This window comes from Camelus ferus, chromosome 10, assembly GCF_009834535.1.
Source record: "Camelus ferus isolate YT-003-E chromosome 10, BCGSAC_Cfer_1.0, whole genome shotgun sequence".
NCBI classification, from domain to species: Eukaryota; Metazoa; Chordata; class Mammalia; order Artiodactyla; family Camelidae; genus Camelus; species Camelus ferus.
The window spans coordinates 58,340,260-58,350,615 of NC_045705.1; the positions used below are offsets into that span (position 1 = coordinate 58,340,260).

At 54.4% G+C, this 10,356-nt stretch overlaps 1 protein-coding gene across 1 annotated transcript in view; it reads left to right on the top strand.

Moving 5' to 3' along the window:
- Positions 1–8,054, top strand: part of ARHGEF17 (Rho guanine nucleotide exchange factor 17) — a 54,914-nt gene extending 46,860 nt beyond the window's left edge. Inside the window, exons 11-21 of the mRNA XM_032489303.1 lie at positions 307–520; positions 1,065–1,138; positions 1,715–1,914; positions 2,091–2,389; positions 2,892–3,141; positions 3,391–3,477; positions 3,780–3,847; positions 4,083–4,231; positions 5,095–5,269; positions 5,384–5,653; positions 6,546–8,054. Of these exons, the coding sequence (XP_032345194.1) occupies positions 307–520; positions 1,065–1,138; positions 1,715–1,914; positions 2,091–2,389; positions 2,892–3,141; positions 3,391–3,477; positions 3,780–3,847; positions 4,083–4,231; positions 5,095–5,269; positions 5,384–5,653; positions 6,546–6,742 (1,983 nt within the window). The 3' untranslated portion in view covers positions 6,743–8,054. The remainder of the gene's footprint in view (positions 1–306; positions 521–1,064; positions 1,139–1,714; positions 1,915–2,090; positions 2,390–2,891; positions 3,142–3,390; positions 3,478–3,779; positions 3,848–4,082; positions 4,232–5,094; positions 5,270–5,383; positions 5,654–6,545) is intronic.
- Positions 8,055–10,356: the final 2,302 nt, after the last annotated feature.

Here is a 10,356-nt window from a genome sequence, read left to right on the forward strand (position 1 = left end):
TGTCATTTGCCTGAGGGAGAGGACATCCCTGTCAGTTATCTGAGGGGAAAATACAGCCTTACCCCATCTGAAGGAAGTAATGTGTTCCAGGTCTGGGGGTGGAGACACAGCTCCATCCCCGGCTGAGAGAGGAGAGTGGGCAGTTGCAGCTGTGGGAGGGAGGATCCAGGTTACCTCTTGGGACAAGGAGGGAAACAGAGTCCTATTTCCCATCTGAGGGAAGAGGCAGATCCCCAGTCCCATCCCCAGGGCAGGACAGGCTCTAAGGAGATATTAGGCCTGAGACCTGGGACCTCCACCCTGCAGAGCCTGGACGATGCACTGCGGGACCTCTCGGCTGCCATGCACCGGGACTTATCAGAGAAGCAGGCGCTGTGCTATGCGCTTTCCTTTCCCCCTACCAAGCTGGAGCTGTGCACCACGCGACCCGAGGGCACCGACTCCTTCATCTTTGAGTTCCCCCACCCTGATGCCCGCCTTGGCTTTGAGCAGGCCTTTGATGAGGCCAAGAGGAAACTGGGTAAGCCAGGACCCATGCCACTGTCCTCCCACCAGAACCTTCAGGCAGTGGGCAGTGAGCAGCACCTTGTAGCTGACTGACATCAAGAGCCAGAAATCCTGGGACTGCCATGTCCTGTGCTCCAGTCCCTGCCAGTGGAAGGGTGGACTGAAACTTCTGCAGGGAAATATAGGACTTTCCCAGGGCCTCCTTGGCAGGGATTCCATGGATAGGATCAACTTAGGGCAGGGGCCCAATCATGGGAGTAGATGACTAGGATCCACCCCCTCCTTACCCACACACACACTCAGCAGGCCTGGATCAGGGAAAGCTGTGGATCAGGGTCCATCCACAGTTTAGAAGAGCCTTAGTGACCTCTAGGTCTACCTCTCACACTGTACAGATGGGAAAACTGGGGCCAAGGACAAGCAGGGAATAACCCCTGCCACCTCATTCTCCCTGGAGAGAACTTGAGGGGCAGGGGAGAAAGGGAAATGAGCAGGGTAAAGACCAGGGTGAGGTGGATGCTAAGCAGTGTCTGTCTGTCCATCTATCTCCACTACAGCTTCCAGCAAAAGTTGTCTAGACCCTGAGTTCCTAAAGGCCATCCCCATCATGAAAACCCGCAGCGGTATGCAGGTGTGTGTATGCACCTAGGTACCAGGGTGCATTATTCTAAGCCAGCACATGTTCATGTGTTTTTGTTTTATATACAACATTGTGTACATGTCTTGAACATTGCAATGTCTCCCTGTGTCTTTGAGTGTACAGCTGTCTGCACAAACACATGGACACTATATATGTCCACATATATGTTACATGCACATGGGTATGTTCCTGCTCGTATGTATCTGTGCATGTGAACAAAACTATACCACTGATGTGAAAATGTCTTACGTGCTTGTATGAGTCTGCATATATATGGGCAAAGGTTACCATTTTTTCACATTTGTTACACATATATATGTGTGTGCTCATATTTGGGGTGTATATGTATGTGAATATATGCGTGTACACATATATATGAATGGATGATCCCTGTAGCACAGGCATGTGTGTATTTGATGTGTAGTGTCACGTGTGCCGTGTGTGCGTGCACACGTGTATGCAGAGGGTCTACTGGGAATCCATTCACGCCCATGAGGACCTGGAGAGCCGTGTGGAGGTGGCAGCGATTCCCATTCACCTTCCCCTCCCGCTTGGTGCGTTCCGCAGTTCTCGTGCGCAGCCCCGACCCTGAGCAGCTGCCCCGAGCCCACGCCTGAGGTGTGGGTGTGCAACAGCGACGGCTACGTGGGCCAGGTGTGCCTGCTGAGCCTGCGCGCCGAGCCCGACGTGGAGGCCTGCATCGCTGTTTGCTCCGCCCGCATCCTCTGCATCGGGGCGGTGCCCGGCCTGCAGCGCCGCTGCCACAGGTGAGGCCGCGGCGGCGGGCGTGGAGCGGGACTAAGTCCCTGCCCCCAACGCACGCTGAGCCCGCCCCTACGAGGTGTGGGCGTGTCCTGCGAGTGTGGACGGGGCCTGGCGGGCTTGCGGGCGAGTGGGGCCGAGCCTGCCTCCTAGCGGCTCTTACCTGATCTTTGTCTCCCAGCCAAAGGCCTGCGTCGCTGAGGAACCCCCCAGAGACGGCAACTGAGCCCGCTGGGCCGGAACTGGACGTCGAGGCCGTGGACGAGGAAGCAGCGACTCTGGCCGAGCGGGGACCCCAGCCCTGCCTGCACATCTCCATTGCGGGCTCAGGCCTGGAGATGGCGCCAGGCCCCGCCGAGGGTGACCCACGCCCAGAGTTGATGCCCTTTGACAGCGACTCAGATGATGAGTCTTCGCCCAGCCCCTCAGGGACCCTGCAGAGCCAAGCCAGCCGGTCCACCATCTCCTCTAGTTTTGGCAGTGAGTGCCCAGCTTGGGGCTGTCAGGCAGGGCAGACTGCCCAGAGGAGAGGGCAGCCTAGGCCGTGCTGATGGGTGAGGAGAGACCAAGCTAGGCAAAGACATGAAATCACGTCTCAGGATGTTAGCACAGAGAGCAGTAGGGGCTAGCAAGCTATGCAGGGGCTACGACACCACAGATCCAGAGGGCAGTGGGATAGTCAGACTGGATCCTAAGAACCCTGGAATGTCCAGTTGAGGAAGATGGAGTAGAGAGGGTGGAATTGTTGGTCCTCTGTCTGTGGTGGTGGATTGGAGGGGCCAGGCTAGGACCAGGAGCCTGTAGTCAGCAGGGTAGCAAGGGCTGAGCAGATGCGGAGACCTGGGGCGTCAGAACAGCAGTGGGAGGCCCTGGGCAGGACCTGGCCCAGAGGGATGCATTGAGGGGAGTTTGAGGCCTAGAAAGACATCAAGTCTTGGGCCTGGCAGAGGGGAATGGAAATAAAGACTTTTGTCTCCCTCAGATGAGGAGACACCGAGCTCCAAGGAAGCCACAGCAGAGACGACCAGTTCAGAAGAGGAGCAGGAACCTGGCTTCCTGCCACTGTCTGGCTCCTTTGGGCCTGGCGGTCCCAGCGGTACCAGCCCAATGGATGGGAGAGCCCTTCGCCGCTCCAGCCGTGGCTCCTTCACCCGTGGCAGCCTGGAGGACCTGCTGAGTGTTGACCCTGAGGCTTACCAGAGTTCTGTGTGGCTGGGCACTGAGGATGGCTGGTAGGGACAGGCGAGGGGCTGGGGTCACAGTGCCAGAACCCTGAGCCCCTTTCTTTAGGAAACATGTGATGTCCTGAAGCAGAAGCAGGAGGGCTTTGGGTCAGACTTCAGGGTTGCTGCCAGTGGGTCTGAACCCACAGGGAGGCTGTGGGATCTCGGTACCTTCATGGAGGAGATAGTGGTGGAGGGATGACTCCAGGGGTTGGTGTGCCCATGCACTTGTCACAGGTCCCTACCCCTGATCCACAGTGTCCACGTATACCAGTCCTCCGACAGCATCCGTGATCGCAGGAACAGCATGAAGCTCCAGCACGCAGCCTCTGTGACCTGCATCCTGTAAGGTCCCTGGGTGTTCCTTCTGGTCCAAACCCTTCTCAGCTACACGTGCAAACCTCCTTCTGTTCACCCGGGTCCCCTGCTCTACTGGCCCCTCCTTTCAGTGGAAGCTGGAGAGGCCTGGCCCTAGGCTAGCTGTGCTTCTCACACACTGTGTGACCTTGTGCAAGTCACTGCTCCTTCTTAGACTCAGGTGCCCCTCACCTGGAGAGCAGGGAAGGGGTGGTCTCTTGGGAACCATAGCTGTTCTATCTGTGATTCCCTTTGGCCTCTTGAAACCTCTGACTCTTTTTCCTTGCTAGGTATTTGAATAATCAGGTGTTTGTGTCTCTAGCCAATGGAGAGCTCGTGGTCTACCAAAGAGAAGCAGGTGAGTGCCCCTGGAGCCCATTGCTGGGATTGGCGCTCCCTCCTAAGCAAGGCTGGTGCCTTGGAACCACAAGTCTGGAGATGTGACTTTAACTCCCTGGGAGGTAACTCCCAGGTCCTCTCCAGGCCTTGGTGTCCTCATTGATAAGTGGGGTTATCAGCACCTCATTTCAGGGGCGGGTGCAGCTCAAATGCAATACTGGGTTGAATTTGCGATTTTCTTTACCTCACTCCAGGCCATTTCTGGGACCCCCAGAACTTCAAATCGGTGACCCTGGGTGCTCAGAGGAGCCCCATCACCAAGATGGTGTCTGTAGGTGGGCAGCTGTGGTGTGGCTGCCAGAATCGGGTCCTTGTCCTGAGCCCTGACACGCTGCAGCTGGAGGTAGTAGGGATAGGGGTGGGGTTAGGGGATTGGTGACTGGGGTGAGCCAGGCTCAGGAGAGAGAGAAGAAAGAACATGGGGCCCTAAAAAAACGTCCAGCTGAGAGGTCAGGGCCTTCCCCTGACCACTGTGTGAATCTGAGCCAGCCCCTGTCCTTCTCTGATCCTTCTTTCCTCCCCAGTTGATAAGGGTTATGATAAGTGCCCTGTGTACATTATAATTCTTTATTCATCCTTCCCCCAGAGACTATCTCTCAAGCATTGGGGTCTTTTGGGGGCAGACGAAGGTCCTTCCTGATGTCAGCATCCCTTAGCATTACTTTGGCCTTCATTAGTCTTGAGTTCATTTAGATACACAGCAGGGGTTGTCAGCCTGGTGGTATCTGTAGGTAACTGGTTCCCTTGATTTCGCTCTCACTGATCCCATCCTTGGCTGAGCCGGGAATGCAGAGCTCGGGTGCAGGCCCAGCTCTGTGACCGACTTTTTGACACCTTTGATAGGTTCCTTTCCCTGTGAGGCTTCAGCTTCCCCATCTATCCAGGCTGAGGCCAACAATTGCCCTTAAAACCCTTCAAGCTTTGAACTTTTCTGATCATTAAATCATTCAACTTCCATGAGGGAAAGGGCACTTCCATTTTAATTTCTGAGATCTAAGTGGAGAGGTTCTAGTGAAACCAAGGTTTGAAAGGTTAAATCCAGACCAGGGAGCAAGGCTGCCTTTGCTGTCAGTCCGGGAACTTTCTGGAGAGGCTTGGTGTGAGTTCTAAGGAGGGAGGGGTGGGCAATGGTGAGGCACAAGGCAGGGAGGGCCAGGGAAGGCAGGCCTGTCAGTCACCCATCTGCTCTCTACCCCTGCCCCCCAGCACACATTCTCCGTGGGGCAGGATTCCAGCCGCAGCGTGGCCTGCATGGTGGACTCCAGTCTTGGCGTGTGGGTGACACTGAAAGGTAGTGCCCATGTGTGTCTCTACCATCCAGACACCTTTGAGCAACTGGCAGAGGTAGATGTCACCCCTCCCGTGCACAGGATGCTGGCAGGTACTGACTTCAGTCTGTTATTGCCCCTTCCCTTGGAGCCTTTCTGTCCCTGTCACTGAGGAGGCTGAGCCAGGGCCAGGACTCAGCCCCAGCTCTGCTCTGTCTCCACCCCAGGCTCGGATGCCATCATCCGGCAGCACAAGGCTGCCTGCCTGAGGATCACAGCGCTGCTGGTGTGTGAAGAGCTGCTGTGGGTAGGCACCAGCGCCGGTGTCGTGCTCACCATGCCCACCTCGCCGAGTACTGTCAGCTGCCCACGGGCACCCCTCAGCCCTGCGGGCCTGGGTCAGGGACACACTGGCCACGTCCGCTTCTTGGCTGCAGTTCAGCTGCCAGATGGCTTCAACCTGCTCTGCCCAACCCCACCACCTCCCCCAGACACAGGTGGGTCTGTGCATCCTACCCCAAGTCAGGGACCCTGGGCTTTGGGTTTAGGATTCCCCACTGTCCTGCCAGGAGAGGGTTAAGAGGGAGGAAAAGTATAATACAGACCTGGAAATGGCATATATTAGAGGAAGTAGGCTATGGAAACCCTAAAATAAAATCTAGTATACAGTTGGGGGTGTGTGTGTGTATAAAAGTCTGTCCAGAGAATGTCATAAGAGCCGAAGAGTGAATTATAAGAAATTAGAATATGACACAAGAAGGGATATATACAACAGGAAATAAAACAGGACTAGAAATGATGTTTAGGGCAGGAAGTAGAACCAGGGAGTGATGTGCAGGCAATAGAAATAGCACTAGAGAGCAGAATAGAGAGTGGCAGACAGGACAGGAAATGGACTGTGAGAATTAGAAAGTGAAACATATTAGGAAATAATGCATATCAAGGAGGTCCCAGTTAGCAAAGTCTTGCTTTGGCGGGGCGGGAAACCATATTCCCAAGAGGAGGGGACTGTGGGAATCAGGGAGCAGGGAAGCCTTGGCCAGATGTTGTCGGAGTCCAGAGAAGACAAGTTGCCTAATTGGGAAAGGGCTGTTGGAAGCAGGAAGTGAGTGGGAAGAGGACAGTATACGTGCAGTAATCAAGAGATAGAAAGTGGTATGGCCCTGGGATGTCATGTCACTCATGTCTAGAAAGTACAGAAGGGATGTGAGAAGTTGTCTGACTGCCAGAAAGTGGGCATTTCTTTCCAAATAGGAAGTTCTTGGCTCACAGGAAGTGGGATCCCCCTTGGGAAGTACGTGTGTCTTTCTTGCTGTCTTCTGGGCCATGACGAGATAGTGCAGCCACTAGTCACCCCAGGCTAACCAGTCCTCCCCTTGGCTCCCCCAGGCCTCGAGAAGCTGCCCTCTCTGGAGCATCGGGACTCCCCTCGGCACCGAGGCCCTGCCTTGGCCAGGCCTAAAATGCTGGTTATCAGTGGAGGCGACGGCTATGAGGACTTCCGACTCAGCAGTGGGGGCAGTGGCAGCAGTGAGACCGTGGGCCGAGACGACAGCACAAACCACCTCCTCCTGTGGAGGGTGTGACCCTGTCCACGGTGGCCCAGGCCTTGCCTCCCCACCTGCCCTCAGCCTCCTTGCCTGTTCCAAGCCCACATGCAGACTCTGAACAGGAGTGTCCGACCTCGGGTACACCTGTGCCTGCGTGGGCCACCTCCCATCCTCATGGAAGCATTCCTGATGGAGCACCTTTCCCAGCCCTCTGGCTGCTCCGGTGCTCCCAGTCATGATGGGGTGGGGAGGGGGACACATGGGCTGCCCAGGACCTCTGTCCCTGGAGCTTCTACCAAAGACACGACCAGGCCTGGACCCCATGGGGCTGGGGAGGGCCATGTGCAATATTTGGAGGGTTTTCTGGGGGCAGAGGGAGGGCTAGGGAATGGAACCCTTTCCCATGTACAGTATTTATGTTTCTTTTTAGATGTGTACCTTCCCAAGCACTTATTTATGCAATGACCTGGGGCAGGGAGTGATTTGAGGAAATGACAGAAGGAAAAAAAAAAAGAGCAAACCCTATTCCTGTCCTGGGAGCCATCCTAGGCCCCTAACCAAGCCTTCCTGGAGGGACCAGTCCCCCTCTCATTACACACGCGCACACACACACTGCATGTTTGGGGCACTGAAACACTGCCTCTTAACATATATTTTCCAAGGCCTCGTCCTGACTGGGCTGCCCTCCAGTATCCAGAGGAAAGGACCAAGTCCCCTCAGTCATCCAGAACAAGATGATGACTCCGGGGGAGGTGGGGAGGGGGAGTGACTCCCATCTGGAGGGCCTTCCCAGGCCGTAACGTTTCTTTGCTTGTTGGCAGTGCCTTTAGTGGTTCCTGAATTTGGGAACACTGATGAGGCCTGGGCCAGGGCTTTCTCCTGGCTTGAGCAGGGAAAGGGCCCTTGCTCTCCTCATTGTTGCTCCTCAGCCCCTGCATCTCATGCACTGGCACATATGGTCACCTTGGGAGGTAGACCTAGGAGCCCCCTCACTCTGACCACTGTATCCCTCTCCATACCCACCTCCTGCCAGGGGCAGCCCTTCCAGGAAGGATGTCCAAAGCAGAGGGTCTAGACGTAGCCTCTTAGGCTGGGAAGGCTACCACAGGGGGCAGCGTCTCCCCTGCCCCCCAAACTGCAGGAGCCAGTCTGACCCCAGCCCCCCGCTTCTCCAGCTGCAGCTCCAAAGGTCTGGTGTCAGATGGGGTTTGGTTCTGTTTGGTTCTGTTTTTGTTTGGGGTGGGTAGGTCATTGTGGTCTTAGATTATGTTTCTCTTGCTACCAGTCATGTATTAACTTTCCTTGGATGATGAAGTTTAAAGAGTCAATAAATAGAAACACCAAACAACTGGTCCCCATCGGCAGCCGTGGAGGCCTTCTGCCAGCACCCTCTGGGTTCCCCAGCTGCATGGACCTCCTGACCCCAACTCTCTGGGGCCAGGGGAGGGCTGGGACCCAGAAGAGTGCTAAGTTGGCGAGGCGTCCACTGACTTGCTGTGTTATCCCAGGCAGGTCACCCCGCCTGCCTGGGCTGGTTTCCTTATCAGAAAAACCAGGAGTTATGCTAGTCCAATGCCTTATAACCAGGGCTGTGTGTTAGAATCCCTTACAGCTTACATGCGTAAATACCAAGTGTAATATGTAAATTGTACATGTAAACACACATTCCCAGGCTCCCCCCAGCTCCTGTGTCAGTGGGTCTGGGATAAACCTTGGGAATCTGCAGCTGACACATGCCGTAAGGAAAAAAACGAGGTGACAATGAGCCTGTGTACAGCTCCTCCAGAAAGCAGTGCTCTCCAGCAAAGCCTCATATGAAGCTCGGAATCTGACGGGCCAAGGTGAGCACGGGTAGAATCCAAGTCTGTCTGATTTCTGGTCAGTAAATCAGACACAAGAAGACAAAGGCCAACAAGGGCTGTTCTTCACAGGGGCAGAGGGCCTTTCCCACCAGGGGGCACCCATGGGATGCAAAAGGATGACTTCTAGAAAAGGGCCACTCGTGCCTTAGCTCTGCTGAACACGTTTGAACATTTTCCAACCTTAACAATTTAGACTTTACAAAAACCAGTTGCTAAAGGGGAGTGCTTTGTAGACTGGTGTGTATCTCAGGAGGCTGCCAGGCCCTTGATGCCACAGGATGTGCATGAAGCATCTCCCTCCACTCCTGGGATGCTCTGGGGAGGAGAGGACTACAGAAAACAGATACATCACAGAGTGGAAGGCAGTGTTTGTGTGAAATTTATGATAAAACAGAATAGAAGGAGCACAGGCTCTGAAACTGAACAAAACGTTGACTTGCCACTCTCTAGCTATGCGGCTTCGGATGAATTGCATCCTCTCTGAGCCTCCGTCTCCTCATCTGTAAATTGAGGCTGATAACCCTTTCCCCCAAGGGACTGTTGCTTAGTGTACAGGTTTTTGGATTGTAAGGAAGAGATTGTTTCTGCCCAGAAATAAAAGGTGGGGCTAATTAGTGGAGATGTGACCTGGAAGCCAATAGCTGTCAGCACAGTGGCCCAGATAGTGCTGCCCCATCGCAGGACCCCTGGCTGCTCCACCTTGGAGCTCTGGTTCCTGCCTCGCTGCCAGCCAGCTGCCATTCTCTCTGCTTCACAGCTTCTGCTGCCTCAGGCCATCTTCCCTCTCTGGGTCCAGGGGCTCCAGACAGACTTCCAGCACTGGTTACCAAAGGCCGGATCCTCAGCATTTTCCCAGCTCAAGTGCCGCGGTAGGAATGGGCCCAGTCCAGCCCACTGTTCCTTAGGAGGCCATGTGGGCAGCCTGTGGAGAGGTGCGCAGCCTTAGCTGGTCAGCTGTGGGCTGAGAGGACCTGGGATGCATGGTTGCCAGTCCACCAACCCAGGGGAGGCTCCTGGAAGGATTAGTTCCTCTAAAGCAGTGGTTCTCAATCTTGGCTGCATATTCTAATTACCTGAGAGGCCCAGGCCATATCCCAGACCAATTAAATCAGAATTCTGCGGGTGGGACCCCAGGATCAGTATTTTTTAAGGAAACTTTTAATTGAAGTATAACACTTGTATAGAAAAGTACTCAAGTCATTAGTGGGCAGCTAGATGGGTTTTCATAAAATAAACACACACCCAGATCAAGAAACAGAACATTCTATCACCTGAAAACTCCCCACATGCCCCTCCCAGTTACCCCTTCTAGTGTAACCACTACTCTGGCTTGTTTTTATTTTTTTTTTACTTTTGGGGGGAGTAATTTGTTTAATTTATTTACTTACTTATTTAATGGAGGTACAGCGGATTGAACCCAGGACCTTGTGCATGCTAAGCACATACACACACTACCACTGAGCTATGCCCCCCCCCCCACTACCCTGGCTTCTGACAGCATGGTTTAGTTTTGCCAGTGAGGTGGAGAACCACTGCTTTAAAGAGCACAGCCATGGCTGGTCATTGGGATGGGAAGAAATGGGGCTTGGGTTTGGTGTGAAGAGGAAACAGCTTGAGTCAAGGCCAGGAGGGGTGGGGTCTGAGGAGTAGCCCCAACTGGAGCAGAGGGGAAAGAGAGAAAGGCAGGGAGGTGGAAGGGGGAACTTGATCTTGTTCTTTGCTCCATCCCCAGGCCACCTGCACTGCCTGACGTGCAGTAGGTGCTCAGGAAATTATTTGTTGAATTAA